General features: G+C 39.9%; 1 protein-coding gene and 1 long non-coding RNA gene across 2 annotated transcripts; both read left to right on the forward strand.

The window, feature by feature from the left end:
* The first annotated feature begins 21,123 nt into the window (after nucleotides 1-21,123).
* On the forward strand, nucleotides 21,124-25,039 carry LOC130726246 (uncharacterized). Its single transcript, XM_057577482.1, has 5 exons — nucleotides 21,124-21,585; nucleotides 21,812-23,217; nucleotides 23,308-23,618; nucleotides 23,701-24,563; nucleotides 24,669-25,039. Exons 2-5 carry the CDS (start codon nucleotides 21,926-21,928, stop codon nucleotides 24,852-24,854), a joined length of 2,652 nt encoding a protein of 883 aa, XP_057433465.1. The 5' UTR covers nucleotides 21,124-21,585; nucleotides 21,812-21,925; the 3' UTR covers nucleotides 24,855-25,039.
* A 385-nt stretch (nucleotides 25,040-25,424) lies between these two features.
* LOC130726248 (uncharacterized) lies at nucleotides 25,425-26,132 on the forward strand. Its single transcript, XR_009014761.1, has 3 exons — nucleotides 25,425-25,619; nucleotides 25,713-25,814; nucleotides 25,896-26,132. It is a non-coding gene; the product is annotated as an uncharacterized LOC130726248 (long non-coding RNA).
* Nucleotides 26,133-26,141: the final 9 nt, after the last annotated feature.

Below are 26,141 nucleotides of genomic sequence, written 5' to 3' on the forward strand. Positions count from 1 at the left end.
TCAACTTCCGGGTTCCCTTTGCTCTCCAAGCTCAGCAAAACAGAATACTCCTGAGATCCCCCGTTCAAAGCGACGCTGATGTGATTGGCGGATAGATACTCGGAAAGATCCGAATCAGGAAATACCACTCTCTTTCGGTTGCAGTCCAAAAGACAATGATAGCGGGACAACCAATCCATTCCTAGGATAACATCTAGGTTCTTAAGAATTAGGCATACTAGGTTAGCATGGTACTAGGATAACATCCTATGCTTAGTCAAAGAAACAGTTAGTACTCATCACAAGATAGCATCTAGCATACTATGCAATATGATTAAGCAATAACTTCAATCAATTCTAAGCAAAAAAAATCGCTTGCAGACAATCAATTTTCACTCTTTGCAGAGTCACACAACCTAGCACAGAAGACCTATTTCCCAACAACTCCCGAAAGACTCGACCGTGCTCTGATACCACAATGTAACACCCCGATTTCGGTGGCGTCACTTTAGTAACCAAAATAAACTTAATGCGGAAAAACGTGAATATTTTTTTTTTATAATAATAACTAAGACGAGACGGAATTAAATAAAACCCAACAATAAAAAAAATCAGAACTAATATACAATATATAAACAGCCCCCGCTGTAGTAGCAACCTCGTCACGAGTAACCTCCAGTGACGGAAAGAAAAGTGCAACGCCCGTAGGCAATATATGCAAACCAAATGAAAAGGGTGAAGTGCCCGCAACACTATCCCTCAAAACTGAGAATCAGCTGACCCAATGGCCTGAAAATAAGACTTCCTAAGTCCAACCAACTCTCTGTGATTCCCGTAAGGAAACCACACAAAAAGCTATAGGCGGATCTACCCTGTCCCCTAAGTAACAAATGAAGCAAGACTGTCAGAGCTAAAACTCTACTCCTACACTAATCCTAACTCGAGGAGCTCATACCAACACTCAAAACTATGTGCTAGCATGATCGTCGTCTGAATCAGAATCCAGAACGACCAAGTCTACTAACCCTATCCGTCCTCCCCTCGCAACCGCAGTGCGCTCCGATGCTGGACTCACGGGCTTAGGGCCCGAACCCTGATCATCAATGATCGCAACAGAGGGTGCACTAGACCCTGCCGAAGGCACTCCCACTGGAATCTCCTCTGAGGGATCTTCCTCCTCTGAAGATGACGGTGGCGGCGGTGCTCCTCCGAATACTGGTCCGCAGTGCACGCCCGGTGGCAAGTTGAAGCTGATAGAGCATCGCCTCAACACTCCTGACCTCAAGAGTCCTCCACTGTCCACGTGGTCCTCCATGATGCGCCCCGAATACGTCGCTCGGTGGCTCGCGGGGTCAACCACCCACGACCCGGGGTCGTCCTGATCTATCATCTCATACCTAATCCCCCCCGAAGGGTGGACCATGGTGAACCAGTCCGCAATACTCATCTGACAAAAGGCGTTGTCCGCCAAAACACACACAGAAGACGCGAGGGTCAACTCTAGAGAACTATGTAGATAATAAACCCAATAGGTACAAGTAATAGATAGCCACTTAGGCTTATAGCTAGAGATGTCATTCCTAGGGTTGCATGTTCCACAATAACATAAACGCAATAATAGCAATTAGCATGTTCCAAATAGGTTTAACAATTACCAATCACACTCAACAACTAAATTAGTATGCATGTTGCATGATATGTATGCAGGTTAACCCAGTCAACCAATATGCAATCCGGAACGGATGGACATCAACGGATCAGCCCTTCACCAGCCACGGTGGTGCCATTTCGGCCCGCGTGCCTCTTACTCCAACAACAACGGTAGTCAGATCAGCCGTAACCCGTAGGTCTGCCATTTCGGTCTGCTACAAGAGACGTCTACAGACGCTCTATCACGGAAATCCGGGTCTTATGACCATTTTGGAATCCGACGAGGTCCAGAGTACGTCCTGTGTTAATACCCCATTAATGTTGCATGAATGCAGGATGATTAGTCAACCAACGTCTCCGATCTCACTCGACACGTCGCCACGTGTTCTAGGTAAATTAAAGTTTCTAAAAGCTTACCCTAAGGTAAAGTCGATTCTGCGACAAAAGACACCCTCCACGCCAACACATAACCCACGATGATCTCCAAATCATCCGACTCATCTCAATCCGATGGTCACAACTGCTCAGCGAGCACAGAGTATCATACTCTCGGAAACTAACGGTTTCCCGGACTTATCCCCAGGATAGCCCAACAACATCGCTGCTCCAACAGCACAACAACCAACGCTGCTCCAACAGCACAACAACAAACGCTGCTCCAACAGCACATCAACAACAGACTCAACACTTGGATCCGACGACACTTCTCGTTTTCCAAAACTATGATTTGCATCCAAAGCCTCCTTTCGAGATTTATACCATTACTTAAAGATTTAGAGGTTGTTTAATGTCTTATGAGTTTTCTTTACAAAATAATTATCCCTTTAGTCTTATCGCGAATCCTATAAGTTCTCGGGATCTTCGAATCCCCAAATGACTCCAGAGAATGTCTCGATCCATAAACCCTATACAAGGCCCGAATCTCATTCGTCCTATCAAACTTTCTCAAAACTCTCAAAATAAAATCGGCATGACCTGCCCGCTATTCTCACCATTCAGAATCTCAGATTTCCAGTGTAAAGCATATTTAAATCATCACAATCAACAACATGTCATATATCAAGAAATCTCAACATTAACACTTAGCACTTAGCATATAAAGCATGCACCACACATCCTAGATTACCCACATAGCACATAGCATGTAAGTCAATCTCAAAAACATTCAGTAGATGAATCATCTACATTGTCAGCCGAAGCCTCAGAAAACATTTTCCAATCACACACAATTCCAGTGCATAAACAGTAAACAATGTCGAAACATCGACCCTAAGCATTAACTAGAGATTCAGTGAGAAGCCCTCACCTGTAGATTCTCCAGGACGATCTCCTAACACTCGTTCACAATCAAAGGCTTGCTCCTCTGGGAATTCCTCAAAATCACCTTTAGAGCAAAACCACAGAAATACTATCAGAATCTATCGAAAACTAAGTTATCGATACTTACTAAGGTTACTCGAAGTAATCTATACTCTAAGGTACGATAATCTAGCGCGAAAGGACAAGTTTTCGGAAAAGGAAATTTTCCTCCTCCCCCCTATAGGGCTCGGCCACTTTGGTTAATTGTGGGGTTCGATTTTTCTTCGATCAAACTTGGTTCCTATGCTTTCATAAGCCGTAACTAAGGGTATTCTGAACTCGGAAAAATTATCGGATCAAAAACTGTCGCAGGGGTATTTTGGTCATGATTTTTAACTTAGAATTTAAAAACTGAAATCCCAAAAAGCAAATTTGACAGGGACGTTACTAACGACGTTTATGACAACTAATCCTACTAGCACTAAGCTAAGGCGATAGTTTTCAGCCTAAAGGTTGAAGCTTTACTCCAAAAACTCCAAAAATGGGTATTTAAGGCTAAAATTGATTCCGGCGGAAATCCGGCGACATAACGGAAAATTTAATCCGGCAGAAGTGATCTTGGGCATGTAAGGAAGATGTTTAGAATCAGAAATGAAATATTCAGGATAGTTTTGCAAAAACCTCAAAACTATCAGCTCAGAAAAGTCTACAGAAAAGCTATGGAAAAAGCGATCAGAGGTAAGGATTAGCGACTATACCTCGAAGCCTTGAAGCAGCAACTGATTGGTCGACGATCAAGCAAACGATGAAGAAAATCTTCTCCTCCTTCTTCCTCTTTGTGGCCGCGGGTTTGGGTGGGGAAATGGGTAGTTTTTTTTGGTTTTTTCTTCCTTTCTTTGCTATATATAGAAGGTGGAAATTCGCGGGAAAATGAAAGTTTCGCGAATCTGATTTTTCCGGCGTCATTCTCCATGAATTATTAGATATGTTTTGGCAAAATAATTCCAAAACTATAAAGAGGTCTCCTTGTATTTTTGGCAACTAATGCATAGTCGGTATAAAACTATTTTACCCGATAAGTTGCTTTTTGCATCGGATGTCGGAATAGAAAACTTCCTTCTGAAGAAAGATTGAAATCATCGAGAGAAATGGGTGTACGCGTGTAGAATATTCATTTGAAGCTCTGAATAGATAAAGTCCCCATAGTCGGGTGATTCTAGGGTTTTGAAATACCAGGGATTCGGTTTCGGCAAACTTCCGATGATTGGAATCGGACGTTCGTAGATCCTAGAGTTTCGCCTCGAAACGATTGTGATATATGGAAAAAGAGAAGTTCTAACATTTCTCTGAAGATTTTTGGAATTAACTGCCATCGTGCCTAAAAGTGAAAATTAGCTATATACTAGGGTTTCTGACCTAGGTTTAAGCGTAAAACGTTCGTGCTATAACTTTTATCGATCATAATGCAATCCTTGAACTTTTCCTGAACTTTCTCCTTCATAAATATATTTCATTTAATAAACTTTCGTTCAGGTTTCCCTTCACATTACATCAACCCTAATCGTGAATAAGAAGTTTATTCACTTAGCATGAACTTAAAAACTCGTGCCTTACATCTGTTGTTTCTGCTATGCTTGCCAAGCTTATCTATCGCATTGGGACTGAAATTGCTTATGACTTTGGCAACTTTGTGTTTTCCCAAACCTTGAAGCATGCAGAGACATGTGCAGTGAAACTCCCCATCTCTTTTCCTTCTTTACTGACTGCTATCATTCTGAAACAGCATCCTATTATCCTCACTGTTGATGATGTTCCTGTGCCCAAAGGCACTCCCATCACTTTGGACCAACGGTTGTTCCTGGAACCTCATGTCCTGGACATTGATCTGCCATCCAGTAGGACATCTGTTCCTGCCTCTATGTCTGCCTCAGGAACTCCCAGTGTCATTGCTGAACTTGAGGCCATTTCCAAGGAACTTCAAGAGACCATCAGGATTGCTGCTGCTAGGAAGATTAAGGTGGATGCTCTCATCCAAACTCTCAAGGGGGAAGCTGGTCAAGAGGGTGAGCATGCAGCTGATGCTGAGAAGGAAGGATCTGCAGAAAATGATGAGGAAAACTCCTCTTCTTCTGGTGTTTAGTGCATGTCCTAGTTTGTGTACTAGTTGACTTTTATTTGACTGTGTTTAAATTCTTTTCACCTTTGCCAAATTTGTGCTAAAAAGGGGGAGTAGTAGTGTGTTGTTTGTTTTATTCTGTGTTGTAATGGTTTTTTTTGAAGACTTGGTATTCTGGTTATGTTCTGTAATAAGTATGAAGCTTTGTGAAGACAAGTTCAGGAGATCTTCTATGTTCAAGTGCTTCAAGCTAGCTTCTGTTCAAGTGTTACCAAGTGTGGTTGTTTTAGTCTCTACTGCTATGCATATGGTTTCTATATACTTCAGGCAGTGTTTATTTGGATGCATCTTTTGAGGGGGAGTTCCTCTATGTTTTGGCTGTTGTGGATGCATTGGTTTGAGGGGGAGTATTTCTGCTGCTGACTCTGATGATTTTGATGTTTTTTTCCCTCTCTGGTAGTGAAGTTGTTTTTAGACAAAATTTGACAAAGGGGGAGATTGTTGTTCCTTGTTGTCATCAATTTTGTTAAAAACAACCTGATGTCCTAGCCGATGTTGTGACATCTGCCTTGGTGAAGGCCAGGACATCCGCCCCTGCTGGCATGCAAGTGGGTCCCTTATGGTATGTTTTGTGCTTACTTGGAGGTCAAGTAACTGATTGTTGGGAGCCAATTGCGGGTTGTTTATTGTTGGAACAAATCTGTGACTAAGAGATTTGTTTCTATTTTATTTGTTGATCACTCATATCAGATCTTGGAAGATTCTCTACTGATATGAGTTGGATCAAAGTGTTCTTCAGCCCAAAATAAACCCTAGCCGCCTCTGCTGAAGGATATGTAGACAAAGACCTGAAGCTTGAAGTGATCGACAAAATTACCTTGAAGATCAAGTGTTCTTAAGAGTGTAAGTTGTTCTTTGTCTTTGTTAGTTGTGAACTAGTCTTGCTCACTGATTCTATAAAGTGAGACTGAGTTCTGTGTTGTGTTTGAGTGTCAAACAAACCTTGTGTTATTGTTGTTACCAATCACTGTGGCAGTGATTGAGGAAAAGTGAGAGGGGCTCTCATACTTAGGCTGTGGTTCTAAGTAGAAGACCACTGTGTAGATTAGGTTAAGAACAATGAACTTGATGTGTTCATGTGTGTCTGTAATACCTAGATCTTGAGATAGTGGAATTCCTTTTCATTGGGCGAAAGCTAACCAGACGTAGGTGTAGTTTCACTGAACTGGGTTAACAACTTTCTGTGTCTTGTTTCTTTTAGTTGTTTTTGTGTTCATGCTTTTCAGTCATATGATGTTCTAATCGATTGTCCCAGCATCGTGTAGGACATTTGTTCTAAGGGATCTAGAATTTCACTCATGAATTCACCCACAGCAGGCAATGGTTTCCAGAAAGGGTTGGAGCACATCTCCTCATTTTCTCCGCAGAGGCGACGTAAGAACTCCGGGCCCCAAGTTGTCAATTGATCTCTCACCATATCAAGTTTCTTCTACAGCATGGCACACACGTCGCAACTTTCGACGTATTGTGCTTGAAGCGCCTCGTGGTCTTTCTTGGCTTGAAGGAGCTTGGCATTCTGAATTTGTAATTCATTGGAGCTTGTCATCACCTTAAAATCTTCTTTCGGAGGAGTGCTAGTATGCTCAAAATTTTCCATTTCATTTTTTATCAAAAGCAATGCCAACCTCTAAGCTTACCTATCGTAGGAAAAAAGAAAAAAGAGTTAATAGTATGCAACATGATATATACAATATTTACATTATTAATTTTTAAGGATAAAAAAAAAAACAATATGCTCCCATGTGTCTTACAAGGGTAAATCCTATGGATGGCAATACTATGGCCGGACTATTTGGGTACTGCTTTGAGGAGGGGTCTAAAATTCTCTCAACTGAAAAGGTCCCCAGATTGAACCTCTCATCATGACCTAAACCACAGGGAACCAAAGTTCACATGTGGTAAGCCCATAATGGCAGTAGAAATCTGGGCGGGTATCCAGTGACTGTCAGGGAGCATAGCTCACATGCCATCACTGGGGTCCCCTTCTCATCCTATGGTTGTTCCAGGACTCGGGTAGAGAGCCCAAAATGTGGAACATACTTGATTAGTGTGGTGTGTGTAGGGAGCATAGAAACCTTTATCTCTATTACTACCCCACATGCAAAAAGAACAGAAAACACAAATATACAAATACTAAGGTAGCGTTTGGTGACGGAACGGAACAGGACAGAACAGAACGGAACGGGACAGAACAGGATGGAACAGGACAATAATGTTCTATGTGTTGTGTTTGGTAACTCCAAGTCAATAGAACAGAACCATGATTTTAATTACATATATAACCTTGCATGTTTAATATTTGATTGAGAAAAACAAATTGAACTCAATTGAACATTTTGCATAGAAACTGTTTGTTATTGCTTACTTCATGAAATAATCACTTATTTCTTTAAAATAATCACTTGTATATTGTTTAAGTTGTTTCAGTATGCTATTGAAAAAAGCAGAAACCTAATTATCTATTTAAGCTATTTTAAGTGCGTTTATTTAGATTAAAAATATTGATTTTTAACTATAATTTTTTTAAGAGATTTTGAGAAAAGCATAAGTTGATTCGTGTTCGACTACTCTAATTAAAATCACTTTTTTTTACTCCCCTCATCTATCATCATAGATTTTCATTATAAGTTAAAGTAACTGTTTCAAATAATTTGTTTTCAGCTTCAGCTGAAACAAACACAAAAAGTGATTTTTCTAAAATATGTTGAATTAAACGCATTCTAATTAACTCGTTTATCATTGCTTACAAAAACTGATTTTACTTTTGAAAAAATAATTGATTTTATTTTAATTAAGTTGATTCGTGTTTGATTACTCTAATTAAAATCACTTTTTTTATCTCCTCTCATCTATCATCATAGGTTTTCATGATAAGCTAAAGTAACTATTTCAAATAATCTGTTTTCAGCTTCAGCTGAAACAAACACAAAAAGTGATATTTGATTAAAAAAGTGATTTTTTTTATTTTAAAAGTGATTTTTTGATTTTAAAAGTGATTTTTTGATTAAAAAGTGATTTTTCCAAAATAAGTTGAATCAAACGCACTCTAATTGGCTCGTTTATCATTGCTTACAAAAAGTGATTTTACTTTTGAAAAAAATAATTGATTTTATTTTAAGTGAATTTTTTGAAAAAGTATATTTTTATTTAACTTTGTCTACAAATATAATAAGTGCTTTCAATTTTATAAGTGATTTTAAACTGTTTAGATACATAAAATTTCAAATATAAATTAGGGGTATTTTTGAACTTGCAAAAGTTTTAAAAGAGTGTTCTGTTCCGTTCCCTTCCGTTCCACCCTTTTTCAGGGAACCAAAGTGTCCCGTTCCTGGAGCCTTTTGTCCCGTTCCGTTACATCTTAAAAACACGATAAACACAGAACAGAACCCATGTGTCCTGTTCCGTTCCCTTCCCACCTGTCTACCAAACGCTACCTAAAGGTCATCTATCCTAGGGTTCACAAGATCAAAATTAAGAAAAAAGGGGTTAAACAAATAAAGCTAACAAGAAAAATCACACAATTAACCATGTCAGGCTTGACTCTCGAAGTGTAGTCCCCAGCAGAGTCGCCAACTGTCGCAACCAGGATTGCGGCGGGACGATGCTACAAACATTAGAATTCAGAAGAGTCGCCACCAACATTTTTAAATAGGGAAAACGTTAGAAAACCCATATGAATATAGTCTTCGAAACCAAAACGGGTCCGGGAGTCAGTTACGCGTAGGGAAGGTACTAGCACCCTAAGCGTCCATTTATAAATGGTTACCCTAATTAATCGTGTGAAAGAAAATAGCTTTTTATTTATTCCACCCCAAGAAAATGATTTTTGAATAGAGATTAGTTTATATTTATAAGAAAAAAAAGATTATTTACAAATTTGGCTTGACGGTTGTTGATGCCCGCTCCTACGTATCCCCAAAGTGCGATGGAGAATTCAAAGCCACGTAGTTCTTGAAACATTTTTTAGTTGGTTTGTGTTTTTTATTTTGAAAAGATTTGATATATTAACATGTCTTACTTATGTAGAAAAGAGATCATTTTTAGTTGGTAGGTGTATTTTATTATATAAAAATAACCATCCATTAAAAGATTATGTTATTTTTTTTTTAAAAAAAGAACAGGTTACGTTACTTTAGTTTTAAAAAGAAAAACTTATATTTGGAAGGTTGTGATTTGATTAGTAACAAAGGGAGTAAACCACGACAGGTGCTATATATTTGAAAGAAATGTAAATAAGAAACAAATCCCTCACTGGAAAGAGAAATAAAAACTCACCCTCTAATAAGACATGAACCGACAGAGAAGCAAAGAGAGGATACTTGCAGTACAAACTTTTTTAAAATCATGCCAAAATCCCTTTTAACAATTAAAAAAACATTTGTTTCCCAGGTTCACATAGAAATTTGGAATTAAAAAAACATTACCTTTCAAAACTCATGCAATTTACGACAGAGGAGACTTTCTATCACAAACAGATCAGATTAGAACAAACAGATATATCAATTTGCAAAGGGAAAACATAGTGCATATGAAACAGAGAGCAAAGAGGAGCCAAACCTTTTCAATCACCACTTGAGGATCTTGCTACTCGAAAATCACTCTCACACTCCCACTCACACTCTTATGTCTTAGAGTAGGTGGAACTACAACCCAAAAAGTGATCACTCTGTTTTTTCACACTCTCTTTTTGCCTCTCTCTGAACATGATCTCACCACACAAAACCCCCTCTCTATTTATAGTTGCATGTCTAGGGTTTCTTTATCACCACTCCTAGAATATTCTTGGGATCATTCTTCACCATTCTTGGAGAGGAAGAAAAGCCCATCTAGAACAATCTAATTTATTTTTGGTATTTATTATTTATTTTCGTATTTAGTTATTTAATTAACATTATAATTCTGAAATCATTTAAATAATTACTATTAATATAATTTTGAGTGCTATTTTTTATATTAAATTAATTTTATTAAAAGTAGGATAAAATTAGGTGTTCACACACATTTATGTTTTATTCCCCAACCTTGAAGAAGAAAATAAACAAACACGACATATCCAAAGAATATCATAAGTTCTCCCTAAAAATTACAGGGTAGTTTTCCCACAAGTCAACTAGCTTGCTAAAATAGTATGTGCCCAAAGCCACATAATTTCACCTTTATGCCATTTATACATGAACCAGCCTAATGTTTCGACACTTAAGCAATAGAAGTGTATAGAAATAAGCAATCACATCCATTTCAACTTCCCACTTTAACAACAAGTGAATCAGATTTGTGGTTATCTAGTATGCTTTTTATCAGTGCTATCATTCAAGGAGAAATGACACAAAATAGGGAACATGTAAATTTAACCATTTGCAAGAAAATTCTTAAAACTTCCCTGTCCCGAGTGAGGCATATTATTAATCACTTGAAAGGTGAACCTTGACCACACACTATGCACTTTTTGCATGACACAGGCCTAAGCTTCTCCTCATCAATCATGAACATATGAAGAAAAAGAGATATAATTAGTCAAGAATTTTAATGACATTATGGAGTAAACTAAGTATATGTTGATTAGAGTAAAGACGTTTTAGAGCATCAGGACAAATTTACTGTCAAGCACATAAAGCATATGCTATCATACTATCCTTAATTTCTTTTGAACTCACATAGAAAAATTTTCAAGCATGTGGGAGTTATTTGGGGAACACTTCAAACATTTAGCATATGAAGAACATACCATCCTTGCATTGAAACATCATGGATTGACTATAGGACCCCGTTAAAACAATCAAAGAAGCCAATCACAAGTCAATATGAAACTGTCAACATAAACAGGAAACGACCAACATATACTTAAGATAGGAAACCATTCCATTCAGCGGGAAGAATTGCTATGTGCATAGGAGTCACAACAAAGTAAATTTTAAACAACTGGAAATGCGAATTTACTACATCATAGGTTCTCCCTCAAAACATGATAAGCTTACTTGCCTTGTTCATATATTCCAGCTTAGAGTATATTCCAACTATAATTAAATCAAGATGTTAAAACGACGACAAATACATCAAGATCAATGAAACCAGTTTCAAATCACACAACAAACACACCTTAACATCTTTTTAAGAGCCTTTCTTGCCGGAAATTTAAAAAACCTTTAGCAAATATAATTTTAATAAAATCACCTTTAACTTCCTTATTCATCAAGGTTGAAGCTCATTTATTTTTTGTAACTCAAACAATTCACATTCATATAAGGATATATAAACTCTTCCAAAGTTAAACGCTTTCCAAAAGTTCATTAAATTAAAGCTGCAGGATTGTTCTTCAACGTATGATTATCAAAAGAAAATTTGGGGTTTCATAAATAAACAATTGGGAATTTATTATCACGACAAATTAAGATTTATCTATGCAAGAATACGAAGTGTATAATCATAAGAGGAGATCATTGACATCTAAACAGGTAGCGTGCAGTTTGTGCAGAAGCAAAATTCAACTTAGCAGCAGACTAGTTTTACTCTCTCAGAGAGTTAAGGAGCATGTGCTCTATGTTCAAGCTAATGATTTAACAGCAGTACCATTTAACGTTGTTTCAGCAGATTGGAAAGGAGAAGAGAACATTGTTAGCTTAGTCGCCAACTCGCAAGAAAATAACTAGTAAATGGTAGAAGTTTAACTGAGACAACCATCATGTGAACAAGGATAAAGTGAACAGGAACAAAACATGTTATAACCAGAAAAGTAATCCGATTTAAGCAAGGGAATTAAATCAAATCATCATTGATGTAACACACTCCAAAAGTCATATCAAGAATATTAAAAAGAATTAAAAAAGAGATTGATCAAACCAGGATTTGTCTTAATTCGAGATTTTATGTTCTTCAAGATTAGACAACTTCATATTTGCGATCCCTCTACTTAGGAGCACTTTCATCTTCCTCCTTTAATGCATCATTCATGATCTCATGCTCCTTGCGAGTATCGAAATAAAAAAGTAGTAATCAACAATTATGTATATATTTAGATGTACTTTACCATTTTCTAACTAGAAAATTCTTCCATTTCAATTCTCATACAAATTTATGGGAATATTATCCAGCCAAACATTAGAGGTTAAGTGGCTTGCTAATAGATTTCTTCTAAAGTAGTGTGTGTGTGTAAGGGCACGCGACAGATAGAGCTTTGTGTTTATGTCACCAAGGAACCAAAGGGTAAATTAAAATCAATTGAAATTCACATAGGAGTATCCAAAACAAAAGGTCAATGCACCGACACAAGGTTAGTCAAAGAATGTGAGAACTCTTGAGAGAGATTGAGAGAGATTGAAGAAGAAGAAGAAACTTTGATATTCTGATTTCAACTGAATTGCAATACAACACTGTAGATAGCTATTTATACCTAGATTAGACACTAACTAATTATATAACAACCTAACAAACTCTAAACTAATCAGTAACTAACATGCCAGCTCATGCCAGCTTACAATGAACTTCTATATTATTACAATATAGTCCTTGTACTACTACTTATTACTAATAGTGATCCTGTGAACTTTTACACCCTCCCACAAGCTGAAGGTGGAAAGATATTGATCATTGCAAGTTTAGCCAGAAATCCCTGAAAGATCCGAGGCTGCAAAGCTTTAGTGAAGATATCTGCAACTTGCAAAGCTGTTGGAATAGGCAATAGCTTGACAACTCCAGCTTGCAACTTCTCTCGGACAACATGGCAATCAATTTCCAAGTGTTTAGTCCTTTCATGAAACACTGGATTGGCAGCAATATGCAAAGCACTTTGGTTATCACAAAACAAAGCAGGTGTTTTAAGACAAGAAATTCTCAAGTCTTTCAACAAGTAAAGTAGCCATTGTAGTTCACAAGTGGCATAGGCAAGAGCTCTATATTATGCTTCACTAGAAGACCTGGATACTGTGACCTGCTTCTTTGCTTTCCAAGATATGAGTGAATTACCAAGATAAAAACAGTACCCTGATATTGACCTTCTCGTATCCAAGCAACCTGCCCAATCTGCATCTGAATAACCTTGTAAAGTGATTGGAGTGTTCCTGGAAAAAAACAAACCAAGTCCTGGAGATGCTTTCAAGTACTTTAAAACTCTAAGTGCTGCTGTGTAATGTATATCAGTAGGTTGGCTCATGAACTGGCTCAGTTGCTGTGTTGCAAAAGAAATATCTGGTCTAGTGTGTGTCAAATACAACAATCTGCCTACCAATCTGCGATATCCCATGACATCTTCACAAGGTTTTCCTTGATCGATTGTTAACTAGGTCTATATTATTACAATATAGTCCTTGTACTACTACTTATTACTAATAGTGATCCTGTGAACTTTTACAGTTAGCAAATCATGTTATGAGGCTTTATCCGAGACATCATCGAAATTTTAAGAGTTCATGCAAGAAAGAAATGAACTCATCCACAACTAAATAGAAAGACTCAAATCAGCAAATAAAATCATTTGGATATGTCATGTTTTGTCAAAGCTCACATGTTGTTTTGCAGGTATCAAAAACCAATACCAACAAATTTATTATGCCTGGTATCACATAGACCCTGACACACTCAAATTTCAGAAGTGAGAGCCAACATAATTGAGCCAGTAAAATTTGACAATCATTCATGCTATCTAGTAGCTTTAAAATTTGTAAGCATCACATGACATTGATTGTAACACCCCGATTTCCAGGTGTCATTTTAGTAACTAAAAATAAACTTTACGCGGAAAACAGGTAATTTTTTTTTCGTTTGATTCCTTTTAATTAAAGCGATAGAAAATAGAGACATAACCCAACAACTAAACTAACCGATATACAAATATATACACATGTACAGCCTCAGCTGCACTCCCACGTCACGCGCACTCGCAGTGACTCCAAAGTAGTGTGCCCGTAGGCAAATATATACAGAACCAGTAGTGTGAGTAAAAGTATCAAAAGTACAGTCATCCAAGAGAAAGTCGGCTCCAAAAATGGCCTCAACAAAAGACCCCTATAATCCGACAGACTCTCTGTGATTCCTCATCAAAAGAACCACACAAAAAGCCACACATCGGGAACCTACCCTGTCCCAAAAGTAAGACGAACCAGAGCTCTACACAAAAAAAATGACGCTGCCTAACCTACCCTCCCAGTACCGCTCATAGCTCCTCATCCTCCTTCTCGTCGCTCGGCGAGTAGCTGTCCCCACTGCTGTCGGAGTCCGAGTCGGAATCCACCGTAATCATCTCGGTGTCCAAGTCCACGACCTCCCTCCTAACTGTCATGCGCACCGTCCTAGTCGAGCCCGTCTCAACATCCACCTCTCCAGTAAGAACATCCTCCTCCACCACCCTAACCAGGGGATCCACACGGTAGCCGCGCGGTGGAGTAAAAGGAAAGTGACGTGAGGCAGATGGGACAACAGACTCCCTCTTCGGCTGCACGAGCCTAGAGGACGACGCCACGTCGGTAGGATCGATAGCAGTAGCAGGAGGTGGCGCAACAGGTGTAGCAACAACAACCTCGATCTCAGCTGGGTCCTCGTCATCAGAAGAAGATGAAGTCGGAGGTGGTGCAGGTGGTCCTCGACCAGTACCTGGTCCACAGCGAACTGTAGGCGGCAAGTCAAAGCTCAGCTCCATACGTCGTAGCACTCCCCTCGTCAATCGTCCACGCTCGTCTATCCGGTCCTCCATGACCCTTCCCCGGTACGTCGCTCGGTGACCCGCAACATCGATCACCCAAGCGGTGGGGGCATGACGGTCCACCAACTCATACCTGATCCCCCCCGAGGGAGAGACCATCGAAAACCAGTCCGCCATCGACATCTGGCAGCAGGCCGACCGCCCAAACACAAACATGAAACCAAAGCCAAAGCGCTAGGGTCAACTCACGGAAATAAGTAATTATACACTCAACATGTGATTTGGGGTATAGATATATATATGTTGATGTATATATATATATATAAATAATCCTAGCATGTCATTGGCTCTAACAATGCTTCAATAAATCAAATAGCATACAATTCCAGTCATAGTGAATGTATGCGTGAAATGCAATCAATATGATCCGGATAGTTCAAGTGGGATGGGCACCATCGAGTCAGTCCTAACACCGGCCTAGTGTTTAACCATTTCCGCTCGGGTGTCACTTACAAACGCAGGCATAGTCGGTTCAGCCCGCTATGCCGAAGATACACCCAGGTGTTCTTCGATGAAGGCAATCCCTAACCTTCGTGAAGCATTCCCGTTCTTCACAAGTGAAGCATTCCCGTTCTTCACTATTGATGAAGCATTCCCGTTATTCATCGAATGATGCATTGGTGAAGCATTCCCGTTCTTCACCGAATGATGCATGATGCAATATGATTAGCCAAACATCGAATCGTCCTCACAACACAAGTGTTTAGCTCAAAACCCAATCTCAAAACCCAAGAGTTTAGTGTCGGTCAATACAACACAACTCCAACAACAAAACCCAATGTCAAAACCCAGAGTTAGCGTCGGTCAATACAACACAACTCCAACGACAAGAGTACTAAAGTACTCGGTGACTTTCAATCATCACCGTGGCTCACCCTCCCCCCCCTGGTGTCCAGCAAATCTCCATAACCCACAACAAAAGTCGACTTTTCCCCGTCTTTCGCAATTATTTTCCCCTCTAGTGTTCCTATGTTTATTCGTTAATAAAAATTGTTTCGAATCGAATTAGTCAAGTTATGAGTTTATTTCTCAAAGTCTAAATTTCCCAAAGTCTCTAGTTTTCAAAATCCTATTTTCTTTCTAAGTTTTCCAAAAAATCACCAAAAGAAATTCCCGGGGAAAGTCTAAGTATACGAACAAATGGCTAAGTCTCAAACCCCAAGTTTGAACTTGCCTAGGGTTGTTTCCCCAACCCGAAATATCAAATATCACCAGTTCAATGATTCCCCACTCCGAAGTCGCGTCAAAACGCACAATTCAATAACATCTCAATATCATAAGTTATGGAAAACATCATAACATCAGTTCATCATCATAAACAATATCAAAATAAAGCATAAGTCGAATTTATCGACGCCTATCATGCAGTCATAGCTAATAATAAGTTGCCCTAACCTCGAGCTGCTCCAGCCTCGTGGTTTAAATTCCCTTCACACGATTGCTCTGAAAAACCAAAAGTTCCTTCAACTGAACCTCGGAGAAAACAAAGCAGAAATCCAAACAAAATCGATTAGCTCGATCACAATACAGCTAATTAACGATAGACAAAGCATCGATGCTTCAGAATACAACAATCGGGTACGAAAAGACAAGTTTTCGAAAACGAAAAACTTCCCCCCCTTGCACTAAGCTCTCGGCCATAAGGAGAAAAGAGCTCCGACTCTTTTTCTTCGATCTAATCTGTTTACAAGGTAGTTTTAGGGTAAAACTAAGGCAAAGAAACTGTCGGAAAAATTTTCGGACGATCGGATCGAAATACGGCTATTCAGGGGCGTTTTGGTCCAAAATAAAAGCTCAAAACCTCAAAGTTAACACTTCGGAAAACAAATTTGACAGCGATGTTCCTAACGACATTTGTAACAACTAATCCTAAAGGCACGAAGTCGGATTGCGACTTTTCGACATTAAAGTTTCGTAATGTGCGCCAAAAAGGGTTTTGAATCAGTTTTTCAGATCCTTGACAACTCGATCAAAATCGGCGAATACCGACGAAGGTTCTAGGCTCTTGGGCACGTACAGAAGATACCCCAACAGAGAAATCAGGAAAAACGGACAGTTTTACGAAAAGCTCGAAACTTTGAGCACAGAAACAACTAAAGAAACGCAGTAGAAACAGTGATCAGAGGTAAGAATCAAGCTAGTTACCTCGATACCTTGAAGTAGGAACGAACTGCGCGAAGATCGGTCAAGTTTCGGCGAAATTTTTTCTCTCCTCTTCTCTCCTTGCTCGCGGCTCCTTTGGGAAGAAAATGAAGATATTTTTGAATTTTTAACTATTTATAGGAAGGTGAAATTGCGGGAAAATGAAAATTTCGCAATTCCAATTTTTGCAGCACATTCACCGATGAATTCTAAGAGAGATTCTGGCGACAAATTTCCAGAACTCAAAACAAATCTCTATAATTTGGGAAAAACGATCCTTAAAATCCCAAAAGCGGTGTAAGTTAATCTGTCCCGAAAAACTACTTTTTGCTGTGATGGTCAGACGACAAAACTTCGTTCTGAAGAAAGATTGGAAACATCGAAACAAATCTGGCAACGCGGACGAAAACTTCGTTAAAAGCTCCGAATAGAAAAAGTCTTCATTCAGTGATGGAATTTAGGGTTTCGAAGCAAAGAAATTAGCGTCGTCGGACTTCCGAGAAGTGTATACTATCGTGCGTACAGTCTAGGGTTCCGAAATGAAACACCGGTCGAAGGAAAAATAAAGAGAACTTTTTATTTTCCCAAGGATTTGAAATCTCACTTAAACGTTGCTTTAAAAGCGAAATTAGCCTATTCTGGACACTCTCGCCATAAGGCAGGTGTGCAGATGACTCGCACTAACTCCTAAAACAACTATGAAACATTCCTCAAGCAATTCCTGAACTTTCTTCTTCATTAGACTTTCTCGAACAGCAAACTCCTGTCACGCTTACACTGATCCTACGCGTGAGTCGGAAATTAACTTGTTCTGAAAATCCAGGTCTTACAATACTCCCCTCCAAAAAGAAAGTTTCGTCCTCGAAACTCAGAGTTCTGCGAAAAGTCTGGGATACAGTTCCTTGATCTTGTCTTCCAATTCCCATGTAGCGTCTCCCGTATCGTTGTTCCATATCACTTTCACTAACGCAATCTGCTTCCCCCTCAGCTGTTTCACTCTTCTATCCCCAATACTCACTGGCGGTGCCTCAAAGGTCAAATCATCCTTCAATTCAACGTTGTCTGGCTCGATTACATGAGTCGGGTCTGGAATGTACTTCCTCAACTGCGACACATGAAATACATCGTGAATGTTGGAAAGAAACGGTGGTAGTGCAATCTGATACGCAACTGGTCCAACACGTCGAGTGATTTGGTAAGGTCCAATAAACTTTGGCGTGAGCTTCCTTGACTTAATAGCTCGTTCAACTTCCGTAGTCTGAATAACTCGTAGAAACACATGGTCGCCCTCTTCAAACTCTAGGGTTCTGCGTCTCCGATCAGCATAACTCTTCTGTCTGCTCTGTGAAGCTCTCATCTTTTCTCTGATCTGCTTAACCTTCTCAGTCGTCTGTTGCAACAATTCTGGCCCAATCAACAAACTCTCCCCATCTTGATACCAACACAACGGTGTCCTACACTTTCGACCATACAAAGCTTCATACGGTGCCATCCCAATGCTCGCATGAAAACTATTGTTGTATGTAAATTCGATCAATGGCAGAAGATCATCCCAGCTTCCTCTGTTATCTAACACACAAGCACGTAGTAGATCCTCTAGCGACTGAATAGTTCTCTCTGTTTGCCCATCAGTTTGTGGATGATACGCCGAACTCAATCTCAGCTTGGTTCCTAACGCATCATGAAGAGCTCCCCAAAAGTGCGAAGTAAACTTTGGATCCCGATCAGACACAATACTCGTCGGAACTTCGTGTAGTCTCACAATCTCCGCCACATAAATCTCAGCCAACTTTTCCACATTGTAGGTAGTTCTCACTGGTAGAAAATGCGCTGACTTAGTTAAACGATCCACAATCACCCAAATCTAATCGTGTCGCTTCTGTGTTCTTGGCAAAGCTACCACGAAATCCATGGATATGCTATCCCATTTCCATTCTGGCACGTCTAAACTCTGTAGCATACCAGCAGGTCTTTGATGCTCTACCTTAGCCTTCTGACAAGTCAAACATGCATCTACATACTCGGCCACTTGTTTCTTCATTCCCGGCCACCAAAAATTCAGTTTCAAATCTTGATACATCTTTGTCATTCCCGGATGAATGCTCCATTTGCTCTTGTGTCCTTCATCCATGATTAGCCTCCTCAATTCTGGATTGTTGGGTACACAAACTCTGTCTTTGCATCGTAGGATATTGTCAGCTCCTATCTTGAATTCCGCGTCTTTCCCTTGCATTACTAAGTTCCTCTTCTCTAGCAGAAACGCATCTTGCAATTGTTGCTCTCTAATCTCTTCCATCAGTCCACTGGCAATTCTGATCATACCGAACCTCAACTTTCCCTCGGACGGCGTCACACCTAAACTCATATCTCGAAATTGTTCCAGTAACTCCAGCTCTTTAACCATCATTGGCGAGACATGCATCTTCCTACTCAAAGCATCAGCAACTACATTTGCCTTCCCAGGGTGATATTGCAACGTAAACTCATAGTCCTTGATAAACTCCATCCATCTTCGTTGCCTCATATTCAACTCCTTCTGATCGAACAAGTATTTAAGACTCTTGTGATCGCTAAATATCGTGAAAGTACATCCATAGAGATAATGCCTCCAGATTTTAAGTGAAAACACAATGGCAGCTAACTCCAAATCGTGAGTCGGGTAGTTCTTCTCGTGAGTCTTCAACTGTCTCGAAGCATAAGCCACCACTTTCCGATGTTGCATCAGTACACATCCCAAGCCTTGATACGAAGCATCACAGTAGACCTCATACGGTTCCTCCGGTTATGGCAAAATAAGCACAGGTGACGTCGTTAAACGTTCCTTCAAAGTCTGAAAACTTGATTCACGCGCCTCAGTCCATGCAAAAGGTTGATCCTTCCTCGTTAGTTGAGTCAAAGGTCCAACAATCTTGGCAAATCCCTCAATGAAGCGTCTATAATATCCAGCTAAACCCACAAAACTTCTGATTTCTGTCACTGTCTTCGGTTGCTCCCAAGCCAAAACAGTCTCTACCTTCGCTGGGTCCACAGCTATGCCTTCCTTTGAGATAACATGGCCTAAGAAATTGACTTCCTCCAGCCATAATTCACACTTGGAAGGGTTCGCATACAGCTTTTTCTCCCTCAACACTTGTAAAACTTGGCGCAAATGTCCTTCATGTTCCTTCGCGTCCTTTGAATAGATCAGTATGTCATCAATAAACACCACCACAAACCGATCTAAGAATTCATGAAAGATGCGTGTCGCAACCGGGGGTCGCGGCGGGACGGCGCGCTAAAACTTAATCGAGTATCAGAAGAGTCGCCACTAATGTTTTTAGGGAGAACATCAGAGAACCCAAATAATAAAAGAGAACCAAATCTAAATTCGGGAGTCGGTTACGTTTAAGGGAGTGTTAACGCCCTACAACGTCCGTTAAGAAACGGTTACCTATGGTCAATTATGCAAGATTTCTAAGCTTTCTAAATCATTTAATTTACCCTTAAGAAAATGTCTTGTATTTTATTTTTTTTTAAAAAAGACTATTTACAAGTTGCTAGTGTAATGAAAAGATTATTTTACAAAGAAGAACAAAATTTAGATTTTGTGTTTGGAGTGCCTGGCGGGAGTGACCCCGGGCCTACGTATTCTCTATCAACAGAGCAAATCAAGGCTACGTAGTTCTTGGGTAGAAAATGATGAGTTGGTTGTGATGTTTTTTTTAGTTTCAAAAGATTAATTCATTTTGAAAAAGGATAATGACTTGTTTATAATTTTATTTGCAAAGAGGGTTTAACCTTAACACTTCATTATGAATTCTTGACATCATTGAAGAAAACATGTTTTGGGATTTTTCTTAAGAAAATAATTAATCAGAAGAAAAACAAAAAGTAAATACAGTCCCTAATTATTCACATTTTAATAGTTAAGAGCAATATATCCCTATAATGGTATCAAAAAAACCGAAATTAGGCCATGATTCAAAGCCCATCATATACATATAAAAATATGCTATGAAGAGACCAAGAAAGGGAGCAACGAACTAGCCCAACAAGAAGATTCAGAAATAAGAAAGAAATATAAAAGGAAAACCAAGGAAGAAGGGCCAAGGGCCCGTAACACAATTAGGTTTGCTTATATTTAATTAAAAAGAAAAGCAAGAGTTATAAAGGGAAATAAACCCAACCCCGTTTTTCCGGGATTTGGGTTTGGCACCCCACCCTTTAGGCTACGCGCCCCAGCATTTTTTTTTTATTCCAAAACTACCCATCGGTAAATGATTTGCCGATGTCAAAATACCAATCGGTAAATCATTTACCGTTATTGTTCCTCAGTATGAACACCTTCATCCCATTACCCAGAACACGAAGAACAATATCGGTTAATAATTAACCGATTCTAATATTGTATCGGTATATCATTTACCGATTTGTAATCTGGAAGTTTGATCACCTTTTCACCATTACTCCTCCCTCCACCAACCCCTCCACCATTACTCCTCCCTCCAACAACCCCCCACCAGCCCCCCATAACTCGCCCAAACTACCTTATTCTCCATTACTCCACTCCTCCCTCACATTTCACCTTCCCACCACCACCACCATCTCCACATTTCCACCACCACCACCACCAACACCACCACCACCAAGGGAAAGCTTTTAACTTCTGGTAAGTGTTGTTAGCTTTGGTACTTTATTTATAGTTAGTTTAAGTAGTTAGTTGTTAGTTTAAGTAGTTAGTTTAGTTAGTTAAGTTGGTAATTTAGGCTGCTGAATCGTGAACTGAATCGGTAAATGATTTACCGTTATAGTACCGGAATTTGATTTACCGTTATGGGGTCGGAATTTGATTTACCGTTATATGGTCGGTTATTGATTTACCGTTTTTGTTCCAGGGATGACAGAGTCATTTTTCTTTGGTGAATCACAATTGATACATGCTGCTGGATTGGAAAATGATAATCCAGAGGAGCAACCATCACTAGCTGAACCTCCGATTATATCTATAGATGTCTCTCATTTGTATCATACTGATCAGGTACTCATTGCACAAATTTTTGCATGCTTTGTTTGCTTTGTTTATGCCTTGTTTTATGCCTTATGCCTTGTTTATCCTGAAACAGCGTTTCCCTTTGAAAGATGATCTTATGAAATGGGTTCGCGACATTTCTATGGCAAATAATTTTGTTTTGGTGACAACAAAGTCTGATAGTGGTGCGAAGGGAAGAAAAGAATATGTCATTCTGGGGTGTGAGAAGCATGGTGCGTATATTCCCTACAGAGAACCGGATCTTGTTGAAGGAACGTCAACACAAAAGACAGGTTGTCCTTTTAGGCTAAAAGGACGACGTACGAAAGATGATAAAGGTTGGTGGTTGAAGGTGATGGACGGTAGACACATCCATCTCGCAGCTGAGTCACTAGTTGGCCACAATTACGCTGGTAGACTGAATAGTGAGGCGAAGGAGGACGTGATAAATCAGGCTAAGACTTGGGTTCCACCTAGAAAGATGTTGGCGTCCTTGAAGGAAAAAGATCCTTCAAACTTGACTACCATCCAACAAATTTATGGTGTTTGCAAGCGGTTCAGACAATCCGTTCGTGGGTCACTGACAGAGATACAATACTTGTTGAAGAAGTTGGACTGTGAGAAGTATGTTCACTTCGAACGAAATGAACCCGGATCGGAAGTGATTAGAGATATATTTTGGGCTCATCCGAATGCCGTCAAACTTTTCAACACATTCCCATATGTAGTGATCATGGATTGCACATACAAGACCAGCAAATACAAACTACCCTTGCTCGAGATTGTTGGCCTGACCTCCACGGATAAAACATACTCAATAGCATTCTGTTACATTGGCAGTGAGACCACAGAGGACTACATTTGGGCATTGGAGTGTATGAAGTCTCTGATTTCCGACCAATCCAGGTTGCCTAGAGTGATTGTGACGGACAGAGATCTTGCTTTATTGAGTGCTGCTTCACAAAGCCTTCCCACCACCACCCATTTACTATGCTTGTGGCACATCAACAAGTGTGTTTTGGCAAAGTGCAAAGAGTATGTTGGCACGGATGATTTTGCTCAAGAGGTTATGGACAAGTGGGCCGAATTGGTAGATGCTCCAACAGTTCCAGAATTTGAAGCTCATTGGATTGAATTGTTTAACATGTGCAAGCATAAACACAAGTTGAAATTTGCCACTTATTGTTCTACTACATGGTTGGTCCACAAGCAGAAATTTGCCAAGGCATGGACAAATCATGTGATGCATTTTGGAACAACAACAAGTAACAGGTACAAAAATTATGTTATGACTTGTTATATGTATTTCATTTCATAGATTATTACAGTATTAATTCTTACATGTGCGTTGTTGGTTTGCAGGGCTGAAGGTGCACATGCCAGCTTGAAGTTGATGTTGCGGAACAGTAAGGGTGACCTGGCCACATCATGGGATGCGTCGCATAGTTTGACCACCAATCGCCACACTGAGATAGTAGCATCGTTTGAGCGCAGTATGAATAAAATTGATCACCTTTTCAAGACCCCTTTCTACACAAATATTAGGGGATTTGTGTCAATCAAATGCCTGAAACTCATTGATGCTGAACTGACAAGAATGCGAGCCTCCGGCGGCAGATGCGATTGCTTATTGAGAGAGACTCATGGACTACCTTGCGGTTGTCAACTTGCAGGTTACCGGTCAACCACTCTCCTCTCAACTACTTCCAATTATTTATATTTGTGATTCAATGTAACATGTCTGTGAACTTGCAGATTATGAGAGGATTCCGTACGAGGCCATTCATCCATTCTGGAAGAGCCTAAGTTGGGAGCATGTACCTGTTGTAGATACTGGCAGCTCAGATATTTGCGGACTAAACCATGGAGAGATGCACCCAGAAGTTGAGGCACTGACACGTTATTTCCATTCTTTGGATACTGGAGGGCAGAGTATGGTAAGGAGGAAGCTTCAAGCGATATATTGTCCTGAAAGGAGTACACTATGTACTCCTGAGCTTCGGATAAAGTCCAACCGCACTCCTAAGTTGAAGGAGAGCAAACAACCCAAGGGTCGAGCAATAGGATCCTTGACTCGTGATCCTTCAGCGTTTGAACTTACTGACAAGAAGATTAAAGAGGAAAAGAAGTCTTCACAACCAGCAAAGAGGAAGAAGCGTGTGAAGAAGTCTGATACAAGCCATTTCATGTGTAACTTTCCAGCCTTTCTCCATCCATATATTGGCACAATTACAGATGTTGAGGATGATGGTAACTGTAGCTATAGATCCATTGCTGCATTAATGGGGCATTCCGCCGGTCAGGACGGTTGGCCTTGGGTTAGGGCTACATTGATACAAGAACTTGAGACCAATGTGTTAATGTATAATAGGATGTGGGGCACAGATGTTGTTAATGCCTTACATAATCGTCTCACTCTTCCTATTGGTGACCCGGCCACCCCTGACAAATGGTTTCAACTGCCAGAGATGGGATACCTTGTTGCCACAAAGTACCAATTGGTTCTCGTATCCTTATCCTCTATGGGTTGTAACACATACTTTCCACTGATAGGAGCCGGCCCACGAGATGAGCATTCTGTTATAGCTATTGGACATGTGATAAATCACTGGGTACAGGTATATTTTGACCAAATACACTAATATTTTAGTTGCCTACTAGCTTGTCGATTAATTTTTGTATGTGGAAGTTATCTAATTTTATGGTTATTCTCTAAAATGCAGCTCCAATTAACTGCTGGACATCCTATGCCGACTATTGCTCCCCAGTGGGATTGGCACGCTGATCTTGCCTCCAAATACTGGAGGAACCTATATCGTCCACGTTTAGACATGTATGATGCACAATTCCATGCTTGGCTTGGTGCTTTTAGTGGTCATGCGGACTATGTGGACATCACCACAGATTGAATGTTCTTGTATTGTGTAATATTAATTTGTAAACTCTCTGTAATTTGGTAGAATGTGGCCCTTATCACAGGTTGTTGTTAATGATGAAAACCTAGACATCATCGTAGATTGGCAGGTTCATGCGTGTACTTTTGGTAATGTTAATTTGATGTACTTTTGGTAATGTTAATTTGATGTACTCTTGTCATTTTCATTTTCATTATCCTCCATCACCAACCCTGACATTACTCTCAACCACCAGCCCCAACCACTCTTCTACCATCCACCAGTACACCTTAAATGTTTTGACCGCACTCCTGAGCTATAAATCTATGTTGTGTCTTGCCTCTTCTTCTCACTCTTCATTCCTCATCTTCCTGTCTATTGTGTCTTGACTCTTCTTCTTACTCCTCATTCTACACAATGGAACAAGACCCAAATCCATTCCTCCGCCATTGCAAAGGTCAAAGCAACAACTCTGGCAGCTCTCGTCCTCTCATTCCTGGCCCGGCTGGCGCCATCCAGGCTGCCATGTATGCCCGTAGATCCACCCCGAACACACCACTCATTTCGACCCAGGAAATCGTGAGGCGTGTGCTAGATCATGGATCAACCGAAACCGATCCTGATTTCAACTCACATGCTTGGCTATCAGCCCTGCAAGAGTGGGGAATAGCCACTCCGCTGGGCTCTCTGACAGCGAACGTTGAGAGGGTGGAGAATGTTGTTGCTGTTATCAAATCTTGCACTCCCAATGGATTTGGAGATGCGAAAGTTACCCTCAAGGTATGTCTTGAGTTTGGGTTTTGTAAGGCCTTGTTTTTTGTCCCCCTTGACTAACCGTTCTAATTTACTTCTCAAACGATTTCAAAAATTTAGGACCCCACGGGTGCCGTTGATGCTAGCATCCACCGCAAGGCATTTACTCACAGTGAATTTGCGAATGACATAACTGTTGGATCTGTTCTCGTTCTCCAAAAGGTCTGAAACCTAAACATGAAACTTGCTTCATTTTTTGGACAGTTAAGCATGGTTTAATTAAAGTATACATTTCACTTGCAGGTTGCTGTGTTTGCACCTAGAGGAACTGTTTGTTATCTTAATATAACATTGCCCAACCTAGTGAAGGTATTCCCAAAAGATTGCGGACCCCATGACTTCATCGATATCACAGAGGAATAATTTTGTTTTCGGTGTTGCTTATGTTTAATTTGGTTGTGTAACCGTTTAACTTATTGTCATGGATTACTACATGCTTTGAATTATTTATATGTTGTCGTTGTTTCTGTTTTTTTCATTATAAGAGTC

Source organism: Lotus japonicus, chromosome 6 (genome assembly GCF_012489685.1).
Source record: "Lotus japonicus ecotype B-129 chromosome 6, LjGifu_v1.2".
Classification (NCBI taxonomy): domain Eukaryota; kingdom Viridiplantae; phylum Streptophyta; class Magnoliopsida; order Fabales; family Fabaceae; genus Lotus; species Lotus japonicus.

Bases quoted from the DNA above. Each gene is read 5' to 3' on its own strand.
- LOC130726246 (XM_057577482.1), top strand. From the start codon at position 21,926: ATGTCTCTCATTTGTATCATACTGATCAGGTACTCATTGCACAAATTT. The intron at 23,218-23,307 runs GTACAAAAATTA...GTTGGTTTGCAG, and splicing joins GGAACAACAACAAGTAACAG to GGCTGAAGGTGCACATGCCA. The intron at 23,619-23,700 runs GTTACCGGTCAA...GTGAACTTGCAG, and splicing joins TTGCGGTTGTCAACTTGCAG to ATTATGAGAGGATTCCGTAC.